Consider the following 25,000-nt stretch of genomic DNA (forward strand, 5'->3'; position numbering starts at 1 on the left):
TGGGTTTAATAAATTCTTCCCTTTCGCATTCCTCACAGTAGGGATGGTATTTTTGTTTGCTTTAGGCCTTGTTGACCCCTCGCCAAACATAGCGCTTATGTTTGTGACTGTAAAGTTCTATTTCGGTCTCGTCACTTCAGATTACACTGTGCAAGAAGCTGTGAGGTGTGTCAAGGTGTTGCCGGACATATTATGACTGGCCATTTTTGTGGCATTGGCACAGTAAAGGCTTCTTTCTGGCAACTCGACCATACAGCTCATTTTTGTTCATGTATCATATTGTGCTCCTTAAAACAGCCACACCCACCGTCTTTTTCCAGAGCAGCTTTTATTTCTCCTCAGGTTACTTTTTGGGGTTTACTTTGTAAACAATTCTCCTGGCAGTTGTGGCTGCAATATTTCTTGTCTTGGTCTACTTGACCTTGGCTTAGTATCGAGATCCCGGAATTTTCCACTTAATAAGTGATTGAACAGTTCCGACTGGCATATTCTAAGCTTTGGATATCTTTTTATATCCTTTTTCATCTTTATACAGTTCTGTTACCTTGTTACGGAGGTTTTTTGACCATTCTTTTCCACTGTCTATGGCTCAGTATCTAGCCTGCTCAGTGCATCCACATGAGAGCTAACAAACTCATTAACTAAACACAGACACTAATTGCAATTTAAAAAGCCACAGATGTGATAAATTAAGTTTAGTTGCCATTTTAACCTGTGTGTGTGTGTTTCACCTTGTGTGTCTGTACCAAGGCCGAACATTCCAGGGTATGTAAACTTTCGATCAGGGCTTATTGGGGGGGGGGGGGGGATTCCATTATTATGATTTTAAAAAGGAGCCAAAACCTGTGAGATAATAAATGGCTTCATATGATTACTGTCCTTTTTAAAGGGGTTGAAAAGTGACCAGGTTTTTTTTATCCTAATGCATTATACGCATTAAGATAAAAAGCCTTCTGTGTGCAGCAGTCCCCCCCCCCCCCCAGCCCCTCTAATACCTACCTGAGCCCCCTTTCCGATCCAGTGATGTCCATGAGTGCCTCAGCCATCCAGGACTCTCTCTCCACATTGGCTCCCGCTGCTGTCAAATTCAAATTGGCAATCAGGAGAGAGAGGGGGGTGGGGCTGAATGGCAGAGCTGTGTCTGAATGGTTACACGGAGCTGCAGCTCAGCTCTGGTGCCCCCATAGCAAGCTGCTTGCTGTGGAGGCACTCCACAGCCAGGAGCTCCAGCCAGGGACCCGAGAAGAGGAGGTAGGCAGAATTTGTTTATTTTTTTTTTTTTTATATAATCTATTTGTTAGATAAAACACAGAGTTTAGTACAACAAATCAAAGTAAAGAACAAGTACTACGGCGAACAGTTATGGCAGATAATATAACCGCAATCAATCATGTACATAATGGGCAAGAGTGCTCAATAGTCAGTGTGCCTATTGGCCAAACAGAGGGAGTCCTCATCCTGAACCTGCCCAATGATCCAGGCTGGGCCTCCAAGAAAGAACCCCTGGGCCAGCCCGGGTGTCTCGTGACAAACATTAAACATAACCATATCTCAATACTGCCATAAGACTATAAGAAACATAAATGATGGAAAGGGAGACTTAAGAGGCGAAGAGAAAGAAAATGCTCAAAAGGAGAAGAGAAAGCAGAAAGGGAGCAACGAAAAGGAGGGAGTAGAGAAGAAAAGGCAAACCTGGTAGGTGGTTAAGAGGCAGCAAAGCAAACATGGAACCATTGATCAAGATTGGTGGGGGAAAGGGAGCACCACACTCCCACAGCGATGTAACACAAAACGGCCTAGGCCGCCTTGGCAGCGCCTCCCGACATGACCCCAGGGGAGAAACATCGGTAGGGGGTGTGGACCCAACCAAATAATTCTAGGTATCGGGGATCCCGTCTGAGTAAAACATCCAACCCGTCCATATATCCATAAACAGAGACTGCTGATCCTTGAGAGCCAACACCCTCCGTACCGCACTCATGACTCCATTCACCTCTCGCTTCCACTCAGCCAGGGTGGGACAAAAAGTCGGTTTCCAGTGCCTCGGGATCAAACATTTAGCAGCATTTAGTAAGAATGGGGTAACACTTTGTTTATACAGAGGATTTGACGTCGTAGAAGAGACATTGGAGTGGAGTGCGGTCAGGCGGGGCAATGGGCAGTTTCTAAATCCATGGATAGACGGAGTCCCAAAAGGGTCTAATAATAAGAGGGCAGTCCCACCAAATTTGTTTATTTTAATAGGTAAAGACAGATTGTAAAATCGCTCTAAATAAGACAGTTTTTTGGCATGATCAGTCACATTTTCAATATCCATGCCAAAATGTCATGATTTCTGCCAGGGTATGCAAGCTTTTGAGCACAACTGTATATAAGAGAGCATGGTACCAGGTGACTTGAGGGAATAAAAACTATCATGCCCATCTCATGCTTCTTTAGGAGTTGATTATAGAAGAATTTCTGCAAAGATAGACATTGTAAGTGTCAAATGAATGTCCTGAGCATGTCTGTAGTACAACCAGGTGAGCGTGTCAAAGAAAGCAGGGTTCCAGGGAAGTTGCCAAGGGACACTAGCTTAGAGTAGAATGGGTAGGATGCCATTTGGTGAATAAAGTTCCTAAGTAGACAGTACAGCAGTGACTGATGTATTTAAGTGAAACATGTTGAACAGATAGTAGTGAGCTTAATTTGGGTACCCGAAACGTCATATGTTCAAAATCCAAAGCACAAATATAGGTTAGAGGGAGATTGTGTTGAGAAAGGATGCCATCTAGTGGCTGTAATAGGGATCTCTCAGGACATTCAAAATGCCGACAATGAGGCAACTGTGTACATATAACTGAGCAGATGCTGGTCTCATCTCTAAATGGGGTATGGAAACATTTTAATATAAATCTAGATAAAATGTAAAACCAAACAGGAAGAGGGAAAAATTATTCAGAATTATCCCATAATATTAAGCACAGGTGCAAAGGGATGCTTATCCATCCCAAAAACTATTCCTTTGTCCCCGTCACCTTATGGTAAAGTACTAAAGTTTGTCCAGCAAAACAGAGGCATCTGCAGGTAAAGTGAAGAAGGAAAATCTGCCCTTCATGTTGATACACAATTTGGCAGGATAGATCATAGAATAGGGAATACTCTTCCCTGAGTCTCTGCTTACTCTTAAGGAAGGTAGCTTGTAGCATTCTATGTCAGATCAGAAGTCCGGAAAGCTAGTTACCCTAATAATGCAAGTTACAAGTTTGTCACGCAGGAAAGCCATTTTGTCCTGTAAATTCAGAATGTTTGCAATTTGGGTATCAGGAGCTCCCCCCCCCCCCCCCCCGCCACCAGAGGTGGTTGAGGGGGAGAGCAATGTGCTGTCTTAATTGTGAATGATGGAGAAACCAAAAAGGAGGGCAATGTCTTTTAATACATTTTTCAGAAGTGGAGCCTTCAGTTCTCTTTCAGGGAAGCCTAAAAAAATGCAAATGATTACTTCTGGAGATATTCTTCGATCATCAAACTTTTGATAACAAGCTTTAAGTTCCTGCTGTAATACACTGGTTTTAATGATGAGGGGGGGAATAAAAAAAAAAATCCCTCCACTGTGCTAATAGACATTTCTGCATTGTATTAGAGATGCGTTCTGTAAATTCTGAAGTTCTTGCTTTAATAGCTCTGACCATCTTTATTTGGGAGACTAAAGGTCCGTTCACACGATCTGAAAACTGTATGGTAATTTTCGTACAACGTCCGATTATCTGCTCGTTAGTATAGTCCTTTCAACAATCAACTCAGACTTTTTGGATGAAAAAATCCTGATGTGCAGGCTACATCATTTTTGTCGTACGTGAAAAGAACGTCCGATTTTTGGGTAGTCTGTACAGAATTTAAGGGTTGATTTGCTAAAATTTGAGAGTGCTAAATCTGCTGCAGCTGTGCATGGCAGCCAGTCAGCTTCTAACTTCAGCTTGTTTAATGAAGCTTTGAAAAAAAAAACTTGGTTTCTATGCAGAGCTGCACAAGATTTTGCCCTCTCCAGTTTTAGTAAATCAACCCCTAAGGCTTTCTTACAGATACAAGTCACTTCCATAATCTGATCCAACATGGGAATGGGGATTATACAGTGTTTTGAATTGTATTTTATACTGTCTCCTTTTATTTTAAGTGCTGTATAATCTGTGCTGTATAAATCTTGTATATTAAAGGAGAAATATGGCCAACGCTTTCTTGGCTCAGCACTCCTGTGAGCCATAGGAGAAGTAGTTTGTTCTGCACTCCTGTGACCTGTCCAAGCGGGTTAAAGATCCACCCAGATGTCTGCACTGGCAAGTTGGCTCAGCCTCTCGGCTTTGCTGCTGGGAGACTGAGCCAGCTGCTCCCTCCCCAGCCCAGCGCTCTAGTGAGCTCTGGAGGGGAGAACAGAGAGCCAGTGACTAACGTGGATTACCCCATACATCTCTTTTAATAAAAGGTATTGGCCGTAAACAGTCAAAAAGATTCTGCCCATATACAAACTTGCCTATGAAATTAGGAACTGTGCAAAGAAATTTTGCAAAATATAGATGGCGTCTCTCTGTAACTATACCTAATTTCTTGCAGGTAAGTAGTCTAAAGGCTACCTATAGCGCTTGCTTTTAAAGGGTTACAATAAAAGTGAATATATTAAACTTCATAAAATTAATATATAACAAACTTAATGTGTAGAGTAATAAGTTAGTCGATCATATTCCATAAAACATTAAATATAAAGTCCAAAATTCAAAAAAAGTCCAATATATATATATATATATATATATATATATATATATATATATATATATATATAAGTGAATCCTTTGTGCAAATTTCCAAATAAAAGTTCCAATGAATGTGCAATATTGTGAGTCCTTTGAGCAAACTTCTAAACAAAAGTGCAAGTGCTCAGCGCGATGGTTAATCTGTCCACTCAGTAATAATCCTGTGACAAAGGTAAGATTCAAGATTCACTTACCAGACGTTGTGGGTCATGTGTGCCTTATAGCACCATGACCTATCCAGCTTGTATAGCCGTTCAGGCTAAAAGATCTTTTTGGCTTGCTTCAGGTGGATAAGGTGGTAGGGTCTCCCTCTGTCTCCTCTTCCTCACGCCAGAAAAAATATGAAAAAAAAAATGGAGCTCCAAATAGTGTGATATCCTTAAGATTTTTTATTCCCATTTGGGCAAAAATATATACAAAAATTCATGCAGGTAAAGTCAAACACAACAAAAGGCAAATAAAAAGGATCGGGGTAAAATCCTCCCAAATGCAGCCCTGGTATGGCCACTTGTGATCGTGTGTTTCAGCGCAAGCCGATCAGCGTGGAAGCTAGCGGGAGAACTTCGGCTTGCGTTCCACCTTTGACACACGTCACCAGGCTGTGCATTTCCAGCTGACGCGTTTCGTCACTTCCAGTGGGTTGAGAGAAATTTTTCGACTTTTCTCCCCTTAAAACTATTAATGGCACAAATATTACATCTGCGGCACGGATAGTAACCTTTTAAGTCAGCAAAGAAAGTAGGTTTTCTAGGTATTTCTATTACGTTGCGGGCTATTTGATGTCTAAGAGAGGGAACACCTCTATAAACCACTACAGGCTGGTCGGGTAGAGTGGGGCCAAGGATGCGATCATTTTTTAATACAGGCCAATGCTTCTTAAAGATTTTTTTAATGAGGTAGTGTTGTGTAGAAAATGATGTTAAAAATATATCTTTAAATTTATCCTGTTCAGAGACGTCTCGCCTTTTTGGAACTAGTAAGGTGTTTCGATCAATGTTAGCCACCTCATTCAGAATATTATCTAGAGATTGTCTATCATAACCCTTGTCTATAAACTTTTCTCTCAAATCCGAAGCCTGTTTGAGAAATTCATTGTGGTGAGTGCAATTACGTTTTAAGCGTATAAATTGGCTCTTTGGTACGCCCGTAAGCCATGCCTGATGATGGCAACTATCTTTCGGAATAAAACTATTCCTGTCTGTTTTTTTGAAATGGGTACTGGTGACAAGAGAATTATTATGTACCTCCAAATTAAGGTCTAAAAACGTAATACATGAAGAACTACTAGTATACTCAAGTTTGATGCCCTTATCATACAATTTTTATATTCTATAACGGCTGCTACCAATATACACAATTTTAATATATTTATTCACCAGAGTATACTCAAAAATATATATATTATTTAATTCACTTATTTATAAACATGTGGCGCGGGGTATATACACCAGTATATTCCTTGTATACCTAATTTCTGCTTGCTATAAACATTTAATTGTACATTTCTCTCTTCACTGATCTTTCACACTATGTTGTCTTAAGCTGCTTTTTGCAGCCTTGAGAGCCCCCTTCTTCCCTTGTTGCCCTGGTCTATATAGAGTTGGGCCTGTTAGGAACCTGAAAACCTGATTATTGTACATAGTTCATGGACACTACTGATGCTATAGTGCAGTGATGGCGAACCTTGGCACCCCAGATGTTTCGGAACTACATTTTCCATGATGCTCATGCACTCTGCAGTGTAGGTGAGCATCAAGGGACATGTGGTTCCAAAACATCTGGGGTGCCAAGGTTCGCCATCACTGCTATAGTGTAAGTATGAGGCTTTACCTTCTTGGAATCATGTGGGGTATCTGGGCTGTTCTTTGTTATAAAAATAAGATTGTTTGAATTTAATCCTGTCTTGTCTATGTAATATAGTCCAACGTCTAGAAACTTCACTCAAAACATTTAATGGTTAAAAAAATTATTGTTTTACAAAGTAATTCTACCAAACTAAGGGTAATGCATTTGTCATATAGATGGAGATCATGGGAAGTGTGTTTTTTTTTTTTTTTTTTATAGAGGTGTGTAATAATAAATAAAAAAATATATATATTTTATGTAGTAGGCCTGTTTCATTGTTTTTGCAGGAGCCGAAGTAAAGTTTTATCTCGATGGCTTGCCAGCTTGCCAGTTCAGCTTGTTCATCTTGGTCCGAGAAACCACCAGCTTTCTTCCCTTATGATTGATACAATATTTACTGCTGCAGCTCGGTCAAACAAGGACTTACTTGAGAACCTTCAGACAGTAGCCTGTCAGATTTATGGTGTGTATGCTTTTATCTGTTCTGTTTTTAACTTTTTTTTTTTTCTGTTAATCTGTTGCCTCTTCTCTGCAAGGCAGCATACCAGATCACGGATACATTGTGAACAGCATTGCTGTACTGGCTAGCTTCAGCTCAGGATTTCTGACCGCCTGGAATTTTGCCCTATGACATTTTTAGAGTTTACTTTAGCTCCACGGACCCTGTCCTTGGCTCTGTCTCATAAGGATGTTCACCTCAGTCATAAAGTCCTGGACACTCTTTCTGTGATCTAAATACACCATTGCCCCAGGTATTTGTACCTCTCCCAAAACTTCACGCACCACCTTACTGCTCTACAAGGGTGAAAAAAATATATTAAAGGTAAGACGCCGTCTGCTAAATTGTTCGTAAATCTGCAAAAATTCCAACAGGAAAAGTGGTAATATCTGCCAATCCCTATGGACTAACTATCCATAGAAGTACACATAATATATGCAACACTACCTATAGGTGTATCTGTACAGTGTCAACGTGTATATATTTAATAGATAACAGTATCACAATATAATTATTAAATAACTAGCGATGTGCAAAACACTATTCATACTAAAAAGTGCTTGAGTGCGTAAATAAATTAGTGAATACAAAAGGTAAAATTTATAGAATGTGAATAGACCAATTCCATGTATAGATACATTTATAATGGGTGAAAACAGTCCATGACTTGTAGAAATACAGGTAAGTTGTCTGCCCAACACCATGACTGAAGAGTTAAAACCTTTATCCACCTCATGAGCCATTCCACGCTTGAATGCTCACCAGATGGTTCCAGGCCTATATGCCTTTCCAGATCACTGGATATCAGATCTTTTGATGTTCTCCCCCTCCAACCACCAAGATACAAAAATAATTTTTTCACATCACTAGATAACGGATCTCATGGATAGCGTTCTCTCTCCAACAACGGAAATACATAGAGGCAAAGAACATGGACAAATAATCGTGCAAATCCATTTTATTGAATGAGCCAATAAAAAAATCTAAGATATTGTGCTTACAAAAAGAAGTGCCCAGACCTGAACAGGTAAGAACCGCCAAAGTTTAAATTGCATCCCCCTCTATCAAACAGCAGACTCTCACCCTTCGCCTCAAAACTCCGAGGTCATGGTTGGCGTGCGTTCCACGGTAGTGCAGGAAGTGATGTCGCTGGTTAAGCAGAAGTGTTTTGCACATTGTTATTTATTAATTATATTGTGATACTGTTATTTATTAAATATATGCACATTGACACTTTGCAGATACACCTATAGTGTCGCATATATCATGTGTACTTCTATGGATAGTTAGTCCATAGGAGATTGGCGCATATTACCACTTTTCCTAATGGAATTTTTGCAGATTTACATATGTACAGTTAAGCAAACAGAGCCTTACCTTTTTAATATATTTTTTCACGATTTATGTGTTTTTCACATTTAAAGGGGCAGCTTTTTTTTTTTTTTTATTAAGATTTTTTTTATTGAGGACTTTTTGGATTTGGGTACTAGGCTCCTTTACCTATTTTACTTGCTCTACAATGGTGCCAGCCCAGTTTGTCAACTGCAAATACTGGTGAGGGAAAGATTCTCTGGATGGGCGCACACTTTGCTCCACTTTTATTGCTTCATGTGACAGTACAGACAAGCACAGAACAAAGGGGGAAAGAAGAAATGGATTGTCATGTTTTGAACTCCATGTAGCGCTTAATCAAAACCAAATGATTGCGTACTAAGGGAAGCACAAAACGCGTCAATCCATTTCTTCCTTCCCCTGTTTGTTTTTGTGCTTGTCTGTACTGTCACATGAAGCAATAAAAGTGTAACAAGATGTGCATCTGTCCTTGCAGGGGACTTAAAGGACAGATGAATCCAAATCTCTCTAGCAACAATCTGGCACCCTGGGCAATTGCTTTGTCCCTAGAACGCTGATCATCTAATCCAGTTGCAATTGGATCCATCAACTATCTGGGAAGAAACAATAACCTTGACAACTCGACTTTAAAGAGAGGTAGAAGGGAGTTTATCTTAAGCAGGACTTTGTTCCAGCCTTGCCCACCATTTACATCCAAGTCATAGACAATTGGCAGGCAGACTATTAAAGCCGGCAATGCTTAACCTAGGCGAATTGTCCATGCACCAGGTGGTGATCCAGGACCTGTGTTACCGGTGGGGAGACACCAGATGTGGACCCCCAGGCTCAACAATAAACTGGACAGATTTTTTTTCAGGTGCAGAGTTTCTGTGGTGGAAGCTCTGGTGGCTCTGTTGAATCAATACAGCCTGATTTATGCCTTTCCTTACTTGAAACTTTATCCTCGTCTTTTCCCCAGGATCGAGATGGGGCCTTTCAAGTTATCCTTATATCTCTGGAATTGCCCATCTGGATGTGGTACTTTGCAACAAACCAAAATATCAGTGCAAAGCACCTATCTCCTGCACTCGGAGTAGTGTGATCCTCTATCCTCCTTAGTCACAATCATGCAACTGCTGAGAACTTTCAACTCGACTTCACTGGATAACTTCGGCCTTGCAGCCCCTTACAAGACCAGGGTAGTCTAAGACCACTGAAAACGAAAAAACAAACACAAGGGCGCACCGGCCTAGTGCATTATCCTCTAAAAACGGTTTATTTAAATAAAAGGTATAAAAATACTCACAAACTAGTTCTTTGTAAAAGCATATCAAATGAATACATTGTCATCAAGATCAAAGGATGTACTGTCCCCTGAAGCTGGAAAGGCTTGCGCGTTTCGACTCTTGGCCTCTTCCTCGGAGGCTCTGAGGAAGAGGCCAAGCCTCGAAACGCATAAGCCTTTCCAGCTTCAGGGGACAGTACATCCTTTGATCTGGATATGGTGCTTTGACCCAATCAGACTCCAGGCAGCTGCTGTGTGTGTTCTTCAAAATTGTCTGCATTTTTTTTTCTAGGGGCCACTTTGCTGTCCTGCTTCATGTCTGCTGGCTTTAATGGCATGGCTCCTAAAGACCAGGTTGGGGTGGACAGGGTAATCTCTGAATCAGTAATTCCCATGGTGCTTAAGGCTAGGAAGTATACTTTCAAGGAGGGTCTACTATCGCATATAGACAAGTTTCGCTTTGTGGGAGGCGAGAAATTTTCATCCAAATTCTCAGCCGGGACAGCTCCTGTTCTTTCTGCATATGGACCTGGATCAGCCATTGGCCTTGAGTACCAGCAAGGGTTAGATATCGGCACTTGTGATCTTTTTTCAAAAACGACTAACGTCTCGTTCTTGATTAAGATTTTTGTACAGAGTGCGACTATACCCTGTTCGCTCTCATGTGGGATCTGAGTCTTTTGGCACTTTAAAAACCGCCATTCTAACTGATGAGGGACATTCCCCTCTCCACTCTTTACTCACAAGTTTGTTGACTGCATTGTCCTCTAAAGCAGTGGTCCTCAACTCCGGTCCTCAGGGCCCACTAACAGGCCAGATTTGAAGTATTACCTTGGGGAGATGCAGACTAGAGTACTGCAATTACTGAGCAGCAAATTATATCACCTGGGATGTATTTCAGTTATCTTGCAAATCTGGCCTGTTAGTGGGCCCTGTAGGCCAGGGTTGAGGACCACTGCTCTAAAGAACCCTTTTTTGGTCTTTCACAAGGACAGGGTGGTGTTGTGGCACATAACTTTTTTTTTCCTAAGGTAATTTCAGCCTATCACTCTAACCAGAACACTGTTCTTGTGTCCTTCTGTCTAATGCTCCTTGTAAAGGCAAACTCGGTTCTCACTCACCATTCCTCAGTGGTTTAGACAGATCATCGTTGGAGCTTAAGTCTTAAGGGTCAGGTTCCATCCATTCCTGTCAAGGGGAACTCCACTAGATCTGTGACTGCTTTGTGGGCTTCTTGATATCCGGCCATAAGGTTGATAGCAGGTTTTCTGTTCACATAAAATCTGTATACAAAATAAATGAGCCATGCACCTTGCTTGGATCTTCCTATGTTTTGCTACTTAAAAAACCCTGCAAGAGCAAAACACCAGTTGACCCTAACCATAATCTAGTAAACTTTTTTTCCTATGGGAAACTGATAATGTTGCCTCTTCTGCACTGAAATCCATATCAATATTTTGAGCCTTACCTGAGTTCTCACCTTGTGAACTGCAGAATACTACCTTGTCTCCTCATTTTGATAAAATCAAAGGGAGGTGTTCTGTAGTCCAGCAAGTGAGAACTTGGCCGACTATACAGCTTTCAATTTTAGCCCAGAATAGGCAGCATTGCCACACCCCACAGGAAGTTAAGAGCTCATTAATTGTCACAATAAATTGTGTGTGCAAATTTAAATTGCAAATCATGGGGAAAAGTGCATGTATTGCCCAGACGTACTTTTTTTTTTTTTTCTTTCTTTTTATTGAAAAATTGAGATGTAGAGGTACAAAATATAGCCTTTGGACATTCCCTGGCTAATACAGCTAATACATAAAAAAATAGAACTATTAATTAAAAATTCATATTCTAGTACCCAACAAAAAAAATAAAATAAAATCACTTCAAGGGTTGATGAATTATGAGATTCCTGTTACCTCTCAACCATCAGGATAATGTATCGGAAAAATATTAACTCATGTTTAGAATCCTACCTGAACAAATGTAATGTGAGTCCCTGCAGAGGAATACATTTGTTCATATCAAAAACTAAACCTTATGAGCGGGAATGAATTCAGTCTGTGGACTTCTGATCATCTGTTGTCCACAAGTGCCAGATCTTCTCAAATTTCAAGACCTACATGTTAAGGCAGTTGTGAACTGAGAATTTTGATGGGAAAAATCTTACCACTGAAATGAATACATAGATTTTTACTTGTTTTTAATATTTTTATTGAGAAAACAATATCACTGTCACAGTTGGTAATTTTTATTTAATATTTTGTTTTAGCTTTAAATTACCTATAATTCTCTCACAGTTTTAGTTTTTGCTGTTAATCCTGGTAATTTTTTCACAGATCCAAAAGATGGCATTCTTGTGCTTCTGCCAGAAGAGTTGCAGTTGAGACTGGTGCAACTTTTGTATTTTATTCCGACTCTGTCATCGGATTTGCTAGTTTTCTTGAGTCGATGTTGTATCTCTGAACGATTACCATCTAATCTTGCCTCGAAGCTCATTGGAATATTGCATACAAGGTGAGTTTATCTACTAATATCTGGAAATGTATATGCAATTTTAATTGCTAGAAATCTTAAAACTAAATTAAAAAGATGCTCTTTATTCTACTGAGTAGTGTTTTAGTAAATATGGTGGCAAACAAGCAGACAAAAGCCCCCCTGCTCTATCACTTATTTACACCTAATGCAAGGCATGCATTTTTGTGGGTTGGGCTGCCTTTTTTAGGCAGGCCATTTCAAGATGTATATGCTGTAACTCCCTTAAATGCATGAACATTTGCATGTATTTTTTGCAGCACATGTATGTTTGGGTGCTATTCAGAAGAAATGGCATCACAACACATGTACAGTATAGTGTGGATGAACTGAGGCAGCTCTTTATTTTTTACATTTTTACTCTACCACGTTGATTGGCCATGGCAAAATTGTGCCTCTTATTAATTGTTTTTTTGACACGTGCAGATATGTGTTCAGTTGTAATACAGATCATTTCAGTGATTGTTCGTAATAAATAATTTTATTTATTCACTGACAGATCTTTGATTTAGTATTTTTTTCGATGAAGTATTGATTTTTTTGTGATTGCTTATATCTAAATCAATTACATATCACCCTGCATTTAGGTCATGCCAAAGTATTTGATACTATTTATTTGTTTTTAGCATTACCTTTTTATTCTATCCGGTCTTTCAAGTACATGTTTAAGTTTCACAGAAATCATTAATTTCTTTAGCGTTATTTTATTAATATTCTTTAATTGGCAATGGTTATGTTGGTTATTTCCAGAGAAAAAAAATAGAATATCTGGACGGATTTTCATATACTATCTCCTAAACCCAGCAATTTTTTTTGTCGTTGGATTGTGTCTGTTTTGTAGGGCTGCGCATCTTCACTTACCTCACGATTCGATTACGATTATTAGGGCAACGATTCGATACGATTCGATTCCACAATGCATCACGATTACATGGCGGTGTATGGGGGTCTCCTCAGGGATATCCAGGATGTGATATATACATGGCGGTGTATGGGGGTCTCCTCAGGGATGTGATATATACATGGCGGTGTGTATGGGGGGTATCAGGATTTTTTTTACCAAAGACATGTAGCAGAATACATTCTGGCCTAAATTTATGACAAAATTTGATTTTATTGGATTTCTTTTAAAACAGACAATAGAAAATATAATTTTTTTTTTTATTTTTCGCTATTTTTTCGCTTATATCACAAAAAATAAAAAATCCAGCGGTGAATAAATACCACCAAAAGAAAGCTCTATTTGTAGGAACAAAATGATAAAAATTTCATTTGGGTACAGTGTAGCATGACTGAGTAATTGTGATTCAAAGTACGAGAGCACCGAAAGCTGAAAATTGGTCTGGGAATGAAGGGGGTTTAAGTGCCCAGTATTGAGGTTGTTAAACACCTCCTAGGAAATTACCACCCTGATTCTCTGTGATAAGGCTTAACACAACCTAATGCCTGCTTAACACTGTTTATTAAACGGACACTTAAACCTTTTTCTGACACTTGTTGCTTACAAGTAAGACCCCATTCATACTAGCGCAACTTGTCAGGCGACTTGGTCGCCTGACAAGTCGCGGTGGGTCGCTTGCCATTGAATAGTACAGGACCCGTTCTAATAGGAGCGACACAAGTCGCTCCGACTTAGAAAAAGGGTCCTGTACTACTTTGGGGCGACCTGGAGGCGACTTGCATTGACTTCAATTATATGAAGTCCGTGCAAGTCGCGCCGAGGTCGCGGTGCACAGACTTCACAGGTCGCCCCACCAAGTCGTGTCGCCGCAGTCTGAACGGGGTCTTAAAATCAGTATTTTTTGCTGGAAAATTTACATAGAACCCCCAAGCATATATATTTCTATTTCCTTCATTGATGGACACAGCTCCAGAATATATTGTGATGATCCTCACGGCCACCGATGTCCCTGTTGTACAGGGTGCTCACTCTTCCTTCTCCATTCGTGCAGTTAACCACTTGCCAACTGCCGCACGACCATGTACTGCGGCAGTCAGCCTCTCCTGGGCAAAGTGACGTATGGGTACGTCACTCGCCCACGAGCCTGTAGGGGTCAAGCGCCCTCCGATGTCCGCCGGCCACTCGTGATCTCGCTCAGCAGAGGGAGAAAGACAGACGGCTGATGTAAACACAGCCGTCTGTCATTCTTCCTTAGATCTTCACAGAGGCTATGCGATCCTGCTATGTAGGATTGTATGTCTCTGTGGTGATCTAACATGCCACGCCCCCTGACAGGTAGAATCATGCCCCTAGGGACACACTTAACCCCTTGATCACCAATAAAGTTAATCCCTTCCCTGACAGTGTAATTTCTCTTACGTCCTCCGACAGTCACCGCCTCCTCTAAGTCGTCACTATTGGGTATTGTCATCTGCTCCGCAGGAGTAGCTAGGCATATAGACTTAGTTAAAAACAAAAGGCATTTGCATGTATACACCCCTGGGGGCTGTCCCATCTGGTCAATACCCCCCTGCAGTGTCCACTCCCAACTCAGTTTTAATTTGCCTAGCATCAGGAGTAGTTAGGCTTTCCCTGTGCTGGGGCTTCGGTCTCAGCCCATCTTCTTTTTTTATTTGATTTTCTTGGAAAATGTCAGTTTTTCTTTCTTTACTAGCTGTTTATTTGGTCAGCTTTAGTTTTTAGTCGACTCTTCGGAAGAAGATGGACATGCGGTGCTGGGATTCGGACTGGCCGCCCTGGTTCTCCAGGGCACTGAGGGTCAGATGGACCCCCAGCCCTCCATCGAGCGTTTAGCTATGGTTCGCCCTGGCATTGTGAACGACCCATCCCTGTTCGGTTCAGGGATGCAGCTGTGAGGTGGCTACCTCACTGGACGCAGCTGCGACTTAGCAGTGCAATGTCCCTGACAAACGGCATTCCCTGTCAGATGAGGACAGCGGCTTTCCGTTCTGTGAGGCTCCCCACGCCATCGGGTGCAGGTAAGTGCTTCTGTGTGGGGTGGCAGTCCTGGTTGCTGTGTGTTCCCCATGTCTGTGCCTTGTGTGACCTCCTGCTGCGATCCCTGCGGGGATCGCTTGTACATGCGCTGCAGCGCTGTGTATGTGTTTTAGGGGTCCCCTTCCCTGGGTTACTTAGTGTTTGGGGGTGCAGACTGTGTATGGACCGCGGCGGGGTGACACCGCGCGGTCCGCCATTTTTTATACACTGAGCAGGCATGTGAGCTTCTCTATGGGCATAGATACATGCTGAATTGGCGCCAATCGCCGCCATTTTTGCGGTGACCGATCGCTCGGTTCGGCCGCATGTCGGCGGCCATTTTGGTGGAGTCTCCCATATGTTCCTATGGGGCAGCCATTTTCCCTGGGTCATGCAGCAGATGGATCAGCCTACTTTTACAGCACTTCCTGTGAAGCAGGACAGCGGTGGCAACACTCTGCGGGGGCTCTGCAGGTTATTGCTCTCAATATATCTCTGTACTGTCGCTTCTGGCTCAGTTTTGTCTCCTTCCTTTTTGGGGGTCTTTTTGTATCTTTATAGCTGGAGCGGTGGGCTGCGCACTCGCAGCGCTTTTAAGGGGACAGCACCTAATTCTTGCACTGTCCGTTTTTTCTCACTTGAGCATGGATTCTCAGGATAGCAAATTTCCACCAGCCTTGGTGGGGACCCCCGATTCTCCTGTGGCACCTCTGAGACCTGATTTAGCCGTTGTAGTGGCGACTTTGGGGTCCAATAGGAAAATGCTGATGGCTGAACGTGCTGCTCGTCAGGGACCCAGATTGTCCATCTCCTCTGATTCAGATGGTGATATGGCTGCTGCGGCTGCGAGCGTGCCCTTTTCAGGGTCCCGCTCATACTTGGACCCCTTGGGGTCTGAGGGGGAGACTGTGATGGAAGGGGTTGATGCCCCCTCCCCGAGGTCTCCTGCAGAACGGGCGACCATGGATGCCTTGATTGTGTCTGTTAGGGACACCTTACATTTAGAAGAGGAGCCCTGTCCTCCGGGCGTTGTGTCCCCGTTTGGGACGCACGGGAACCGCAAGTCTGCGCAGGTTTTTCCCTGCCCGGAAGAATTCCATGACACTGTTAATGCACAGTGGCGCACGTTAAAACGTCCATTCCTGGTACCTAGTCGGTTTGGGTTGCGTTATCCCTTTGATCCGGCTACGGAATCACGATGGTGTGTGCCGCCACAGGTGGATCACGCTGTGGCCGTGCTGAACGCGTCTACCTTAGTTCCTGCTGAGGATGCCCCGGTTTTCCGGGGTCCCACGGACCGGCGGTGGGAGTCCCTATCTCGCCATTCCTATACAGTGGCGGGTTCGTTGCTCAAACCCGTTTTCGCGTCCGTTCTGGTGGCTCAGGCGGCTGCTGATTGGACTAAGATGCTTAAGCGCAATCTTGTGTCTGCTGGTGTTGCACCTGCCTGGCTGGAATTGGTGGATCAAATCCACCGAGGAGTAATGTACTTGTGTGATGCAGCCATGGCTGAGGCCCCCTTAGTGGCTCGCCTCTCTAGTGTTGCGGTGCTTCAACGGCGACTATTATGGCTGAAGGGCTGGCTGGCCGACCAGGCCTCAAGGGAAACGGTTGCTGACTTTCCCTATGATGGCTCTCGCCTTTTTGGCGAGGCTTTGGACACCCTGTTTTCAGGTGTCACGGGGGGCGTGAGCTCTATGCTGCCCCTGAACCCGAAGTCCAAGTCCTTTCGAGGCAGGCGGGGTTCTGCGTCTGGTTCTACTAGGGGGTCCTTTCGTGCCTTTCGGGCCCATCCCAAGGGCAAGACCTTCCAGGCCCAGGGCACCCGGAAGAAGCCATGGGCAGGTGAGCAGGAGTCCGACAAAGCCTGCTCGGCGGGTCAGTCCGCCTCTACCTGAAGGGGCGCCCTCACCTGTTTCAGGGGTGGGGGGACGTTTGCGCGGTTTCCTCCGACCTTGACTGATCCGGCTATCGGACTGGTGGGTCCGGGAAATCGTTCGATCGGATTTCCAGATCAAATTCCTTTCCCGGCCGAGGGACAGATTCCTTCCCTCCTATCTTCCTCTGCTTCCGGGGTGTTTGCAGGACTTGCATCCAGCGGTGTTGGGTCTGCTTGCTCAGGGAGTGTTTGTCCCGGTTCCTCATCGGGACGGGTTTTGGGGGTTTTATTAGAATCTGTTCCCTGTGCCCAAGAAGGAGGGCAAAGTGCGTCCTATTCTGGACCTGAAAGCGCTGGACCGCTTTGTGTGTGTTCGGTAGTTTCGAATGGAGTCCCTCCGTTCGGTTGTGGCCTCCTTGGGCCCAGGCGAATTCCTGGCTTCGATGGATCTGCAGGATGCGTACCCGCGCATCCCTATTTTCGAGGATCATCAGTGGTACCTTCGGTTTGCTGTCACAGGGGATCACTACTTGTTTGTGGTGTTACCCTTCGGTCTCGCTTCGGCACCCAGGGTGTTTGCCGGGGTGTTGGCTCCGGTCCTGGGCCTACTGTGGGCCCGGGGCATTGCGGTCCTGGGGTACCTGGACGATCTGATTCTGGGATCGCGTGCCAGTCAGGACCTTGTGCGCGGTCTGTTCTTCTCGGTACAGACGCTCCAGGAGTTCGACTGGGCCATCAATGTTCAAATTTCAATATTGTCTCCGCCGCTTCGCCTTCCCTAGCGGAAAATGGTTCTGAACTCTGCTCAGGCAAAGGTGTTCTTGCTGGAGGAGGAGCTCCGGACTTTGCGGGACGAACTCAGGTCCCTCAGGGACTATCCGTCCTCGTCACTCAGGACCTGCATGCGGGGCCTGGGGTTGATGGTGTCGGCCTTCACGGCGATTCCATTGGCCCAGTTCCACACGCGGGCTCTCCAGTCGGGGATCCTGGCCAGGTGGGACAGACTTCCTCAGTCCTTGGATCTGGGTGTCTCCCTGAGTCGCCGGATCAGATTGGCTCTTCTGTGGTGGATCCAGTCCCCGTCGGTGGCGGAAGGCAAGTCCTTCCGTCCGTTGGTGTGGACAGTGGTTACCACGGACGCCAGCCTGTCGGGCTGCGGTGGAGTCCTGGGCAACCTGTCTGCCCAGGGCACTTGGTCGGAGGAGTCCTCCCTCCCGATGAATGTGCTGGAGCTACGAGCGATAAAACTCTGTCTCTTCCAGTGGTCGGACCGTCTCCGGGGCCTTCCTGTCCGCGTACAGACGGACAATGCTACCGCTGTGGCTTACATCAGCCACCAGGGGGGCACCAGGAGTGCTCGAGCGGCCCGGGAGGTGACCGACATTCTGTCTGGGGCCGAGGTTCATGTCCCGGCGATCTCGGCAATTCACATTCCGGGTGTGCAGTTTTGGCAGGCCGACTGTCTGAGCCGCCAGACCCTGGACCAGGGGGAATGGTCCCTACACCCGGAGGTCTTTCGAATGCTGTGTGCGAGGGGGGGATCCCCAGACGTGGATCTGTTCGCTTCCCGGCTAAATCGAAGGGTGTAAAGATCGTGGCAAGAACGCGCGATCTGTTGGTGGTCGCCTCGGATGCGTTGGTGGCCCCTTGGCATCAGTATCATCTGATGTACACCTTTCCTCCCGATTCAGTTACTATCCCGAGTTCCTTCGCAGATTGATCTCGGAACCGCACATGGTGATTCTGGTGGCGCCGGACTGGCCACGCCAGTCCTGGTATGCCGCCGTTGTTCACCTGGCAGTGGTGCCTCCGTGGCGTCTGTCCATGCGGGTGGATCTCCTGTCTCAGGGTCCGATCTTCCATCTTGCTTACAGTCGCTGGCTTAACGGCCTGGCTGTTGAGACCCATGTTCTGGAGGACTAGGGTCTATCCTCTGAGGTTATCCCTACCCTAATCGAGGCTGGGCAATCCTCCTCTGGTAAGATCTATTACTGTACCTGGAAAGTTTTTTCGCCGGGTGGGAGTACAGGGGGTTCTCCCCTCGTTCTTACTCGGTGTCGAGAATCTTGGCTTTCCTCCAGTCTGGAGTGGATCAGCGCCTGGCGCTGGCCACGATAAAGGGCCAGGTGTCTGCACTGGCTGTCCTTTTTCCAACGCCCTGTGGCGTCTCATTCCTTGGTGCGCACCTTCATTCAAGGTGTGCGACGTTTGGCTCCTCCCAGGAAGGAGCCTTTACCTCCATGGGATGGGAAGGTCGTCTTTTTGGTGGCGATCACTTTGGCTCAAAGGGGGTCGGAGCTGGCGGCGTTGTCTTGCCGCTCCCCTTACTTGGTAATCCATAGGGATATGGTGGTGTTTACCTTACTGGGAAAATTGTTCTGCCTTCGCTTTGCACGAAGCCTAAGTCTCCGAAGGAGATTGCCTTGCATTCTTTGGATGTTGTCCGGGCGATCAGGGTTTACCTGTCTTCTACAGAATCCTTTCGTAGTACGGATTCCCTGTTTGTTCTTCCTGAGGGATCTCGGAAGGGCATGGCTGCGTCAGCAGCAACTATTGCCAAATGGATCAGACAGACCATTGAACAGGCTTATGCTTTGCAGGAACGGGTTCCACCCTTCCCTGTTAAGGCACACTCTACTAGATCTGTGAGTACGTCCTGGGCTTGTTGGCATAGGGCCTCGGTGGCCCAGGTGTGCAAGGCTGCGACTTGGTCGTCGGTGCACACTTTCTCAAAATTAGATGTTCTGGCATCAGCTGATGCTTCCTTTGGCCGCAAAGTTCTCAGTGCGGCAGTGCCATGAAGGACCCTTGTTTTTTTATGTGTCCCTGGATGTTGGTGTTTGCTTTCCTGGGCGGTTGCTCCTGTTGAGCATTGTTTTTTTCTGTGGCCCAGTGGGTTCTCTTACAGTGTATGTAAGGTTCCTTTCTCTGATATGGGTACGGCGTTGCCTCTTCTACGGTTGCGTATCCCACCCCTCATGTCTATACTGCTTTGGGACATCCCAATAGTGATGACTTAGAGGAGGCGGCGACTGTCGGAGGACGTAAGAGAAAACGGAATTTTTGTAAAATCTTACCTGTAAAATTCCTTTCTCTGAGTCCTCCGACAGTCGCCGCCCCCGCCCCTCTATGGGGTTCTTGTTACTTACTGCTATGCTACCAAACTGAGTTGGGAGTGGACACTGCAGGGGGGTATTGACCAGATGGGACAGCCCCCAGGGGTGTATAAATGCAAATGCCTTTTGTTTTTAACTAAGTCTACATGCCTAGCTACTCCTGCGGAGCAGATGACAATACCCAATAGTGATGACTTGGAGGAGGCGGCGACTGTCGGAGGACTCGGAGAAAGGAATTTTACAGGTAAGATTTTACAAAAATTCAGTTTTTTACAGTAACAGTGCATATTTATAGCAATTTACTGTAGTAATGTCACTGGTACCCCCAAAAGTGTCAAAAATGGCAGTCAAGGGTCCCATCTGTCCACCGCAATGTCGCAGTCCCGCAAAAAAAATCACAGATCGCCGCCATTACTAGTTAAAAAAAAAACAATAAAAATGACATCTTTCCCGTAGTTAGTAAACGCAATAACTTTTGTGCAAACCAATAAAAATAATTTTTTTTTTTTTGAGAATTTCATATAAAAAATTTGAAAAATATTATTTTTTCAAAATTGTCACTATAGCGCAAAAAGTAAAAATCGCAGAGGTGATCAAATACCACCAAAGGAAAGCTCTGTTTGTGGGAAAAAAAGGACGTCAATTTAATTTGGGTACAACGGCGAACAACCGCGCAATTGTCCGTTACAGTCACGCAGTGCCGAATCGCCAAAATAGGGCCTGGTCTTTGAGCAGCCAAATCCTCCAGGGCTTAAGTGGTTAAATGAACACATCCATGTGCCACCACGATGAGTGCTCTCCCCCCGCCCCTTATAGTTGGGTTCTCACCTCAAATGATGTGACCTCGCATCTAGACTCAGAACGCCTTTTTACATCTCCCTGTCCTTGGGATGAGTATCCAGTTTTCCCCAATATGTATTGCTTGTCTCCTCACTCCACAATACCGCTGTTTCGCACCTTTGTTCAGGGGGTTAGCCACTTGACTCGCCCAGTGGGGTCTCTGTTGCCCCAGTGGGATCTCAACTTGGTACTGTCAGTTCTTCAGAAACCGCCTTTTGAAAATATTTGTGAGATTCCTCTGCTCACGTTGTCCCAGAAGGTAGCCTTCTTGGTGGCTATTACTTCTGCATGCAGGGTGTCAGAGCTGGCTGCTTTGTCTCATCGTTCACCTTGGTGGTTCATAGAGATAAAGTGGTGCTTCACCCTTGTCAGTCATTCCTTGTTGTCTCTGGTTTCCATCTGAATGAAGACCGTGTGTTGCCTTCACTGTGTCCAAAGCATAAGCATCCTAAGGAGATTGCCTTGCATTCTCTGGATTTGGTTCGGGCGATAAGGGTGTACCTGGCAGCAACCGATTTGTTTAGGAAATCAGACTCACTCTTTGTTCTTACAGTGAATAAGCTGGCGCTCTGGGTAGTTAGAGGGGTCGGTGTGACCAGCGTATGGTAGGCAGTACACTGAAAATATCAATAGTTCAAATGGCAGTAGTGCAAGTGTACGTAGAACATACTGTGAAGGTGTGGGGAGTCCATCAAGGAGAAAACCGTCTGTAACGAAGGGCTAGCTCCATAGCACAGGGTTCACACTTGAAAAAAGAGCGCATGCCCACTGGGAGCTTGGCACATGCTCTGAAACGCGTCCTGTTCTCCATCGTACTTTGGTGATGTCACGCGGCTCTACGCTGCGTTCCAGCCCGACACGCGGAAGTACCGGATCCCAAAAGACAACGGCCGGCCTTGTTTGTCCTCCTGATTTATCCACCAGCTTCCGTCTGTACTCCATCTTTGGATACTGGATCTTGGTTTCCACTACCATCTCCCGTCACCATCCTTTTGAGCCTTACAATAAGTACCCCATGTGAGTTTTTATATCTTGTATGTATTCTTGGATTAAACCATACTGCACTTAGAGGTGCTCAGTTTCCTTCTTTTCACTCTTGGTTCTTATGAATGGACCTCGCAAGGGGTTGGCCGTTTCTGCTGCGACCATTTCCAGATGGATTAGACAGATGGTGGTGCAGGACTATTCAATCAAGGGTCAGGATCCTCCTTTCCCTGTTAAGGCACATTTTACAGGGGCGTTTAGTGCCTTCTGCCATCAGGTGTCAGTGATGCAGGTTTGCAAGGAGCTACTTGGTCGTCTATGAACACTTTCACAAACTTTTACTAAGTAGATGTGCTGGCATCTGCGGATGCCGCTTTTGGCTGTAAGGTCTTGCAGGCTGCTGTTTGAGAAGACTAGTCCTTTTTTGAGGGTGTATGTTTTTCAGGTGAGCTCCAGTTGTTCCTGGTTGAGTTCCATGTTACCTGGTTGGCTAGGTTTAGCCTTTTGGGAATTTCTTCTGCTGCGTTTTTTTCCCACCCGTCATGTTTTGACACTGCTTTGCGACATCCCAATGGTCATGAAGATTCTGGAACTGTGTCTGTCAATGAACGAAAGAGAAAATTGGATTTGAGTCTTACCGTAAAATCCTTTTCTTTAATGTTCATTGACAGACACAGCACCCGCCCCATTGGGTTGGGTTATATTTCTAATGACACTGCTTGCAACAAAACTGAGTGCCTATAGCAGGGAGGGTGACTATATCCCTTGGGACTGCCCTATAGGCGTGGTAATTAATTTATTTTTTTTTTTTCTGCCATGCCTTACTCCTGTAGGCGGCAGCATAACCCAATGGTAAGAAGATTCTGGAGCTGTGTCCATCAATGAACATCAGAAAAAAGGATTTTCCTGTAAGACAAAAATCCAATTATTTTAACAGAGACCCCAGGGAATACAATGGCTTCTTTGCAATATTTTATGTCACACTGTATTTGTGCAGCTGTCTTTCAAACACAATTTTTGGGGAAAAAATACACTTTAATGAATAAAAAAAAAAAAAACAGTAAAGTTAGCCCTTTTTTTTTTTTTTTTTTTGCAAATATTTTATTAATTTTCTGTTTGGAGAGAGAGAGAAGAGAACAGATGCATAGGTGTAAAAAAATGCAGTAAACAAAGTTAGCCCATTTTTTTACTTATAATGTGAAAGATGATGTCACGCCGAGAATCGTGATCTTTATTCTAAGCAAAAAAATTGTGATTCTCAGTTTATCCAGAATCGTGCAGTTCTATACTGTGACAAACTGAGTCTTTTGGGACACTTTACAGGTCCCAGAAGACTGCGGCCCATTCACAAATCGCAGCCAAGTAGGAAACTGGCTGTAAAGCCGTAAGGCTTCACTGCCGGTTTCCCTTAGTCAAGATCGTGGCTTGGGTAAGGACACCGCTGGATGCCTGGACAGGTAAGTGCCCTAATATTAAAATAGTGTAGTTGCTGACTTTAAATTTTTTGGTGGGAGTTCCTCTTTAATATGCTTTTGTTGTGTTAAATATCCGATAAATATAGGAACATCCTACATGAAAGATAGTAGATTGGCTGTTACTATTAATCTCTTTACAACCGTTGAGATGATAAATTGGAAACAAAGGAAGTGTATTTTTTCAACTAGTAGTCAAAATCATAACTTTAAAATGTGAGAAGTAATAATAAACCACAATTATTGTCAAGCCCTGAAAGTCAGGAAGAGGACATTGCATATGCTCCTATGAACATTACAATTATAATTACAAATTTACACAGAAGTCAGGTTTTTAAAACATTTAAACTGTTGATAAGATATTTCAAGGTGATGTAAATTTTAGAAAATTATAAAATTTACCTGCAAAAGGATTTGTATTTCTGTCCAGTCAGTCATGAGAGAGATTCAGTCACAGAGAACTGAATTCTTTTTAGGCACATCGCGGATCGGATGGACAGATTACTGGGTTGGGCTGGGGAAGACCCAGCTGTCATGGTACACGTGGGTACCAATGACATAGGCAGAGGAAGATGGAGAGTCCTAAACAATTTCAGGGACTTAGGCGCTAAGTTGAGTAGGACCTCCAAGGTAGTATTTTCAGAAATACTACCTGTACCTCGAGCCACACCAGAGAGGCAGCGGGAGATTAGGGAAGTTAACAAGTGGCTGAGGAGCTGGTGTAGTAAGGAGGGTTTTGGGTTCCTGGAGAACTGGGCCGACTTCTCAGTCAGCCACTGGCTCTTTGGTAGGGATAGATTGCACCTAAATGGGGAGGGTGCAGCCGTACTGGGTGAGAGGATGGCCACAAAGTTAGAGGGGCTTTTAAACTAGGTGATGGGGGGAGGGTACAGATGTAGAATTAGCCAGTGGAAAGCAAGATTTAGAGGGCAGAAATGGGGGCATTAGCGGTAGGGTGTTCAGGGCTCCTAAACCCATGGTGGGTATGGGGAAAAATCAAGAGAGCAGCCTAAAAACATCAAATGAGGATATATGTAACCGGTCAAAATTACGAGGCTTGTATACCAATGCCAGAAGCCTGGCAAACAAGATGGGAGAGCTGGAGCTACTGATGTTTGAGGAGGACTTGATTTTGTGGGGATAACAGAGACTTGGTTTGACAGCTCTCATGACTGGATGGCGACCATTCAGGGGTATTCCCTTTATCGCAGAGATAGAGAAGGTAAAAAAGGGGGAGGGGTATGTCTGTTTATTAAGAACAGTGTACAGGTAAATAGGAGGGATGATATTAATAATGGAGCTATGAACGAGACAGAATCCCTATGGGTAGAACTTCAAAGGGAAGGCACTGTGGGGGAAGGTAACATTGGGCGTATGCTATAGGCCCCCCAACCAGAGGTAGGAGGGGGATACATAAAGGAGGCGGACCTCCTTTTACAGATAGGATTGGCAGCAAGGATGGGAAATGTCATTATTATGGGGGACTTTAATTATCCA

At 44.5% G+C, this 25,000-nt stretch overlaps 1 protein-coding gene across 1 annotated transcript in view; it reads left to right on the plus strand.

Moving 5' to 3' along the window:
- TEX10 (testis expressed 10) overlaps nucleotides 1-25,000 on the plus strand; it is a 122,943-nt gene that overhangs the window by 20,827 nt on the left and 77,116 nt on the right. The window contains exons 7-8 of the mRNA XM_082259524.1: nucleotides 6,917-7,092; nucleotides 12,079-12,256. Coding sequence (XP_082115650.1) covers nucleotides 6,917-7,092; nucleotides 12,079-12,256 — 354 coding nt within the window. The remainder of the gene's footprint in view (nucleotides 1-6,916; nucleotides 7,093-12,078; nucleotides 12,257-25,000) is intronic.

Source organism: Pelophylax lessonae, assembly GCF_965119305.1.
Source record: "Pelophylax lessonae genome assembly, chromosome: 5".
Lineage (NCBI taxonomy): Eukaryota > Metazoa > Chordata > Amphibia > Anura > Ranidae > Pelophylax > Pelophylax lessonae.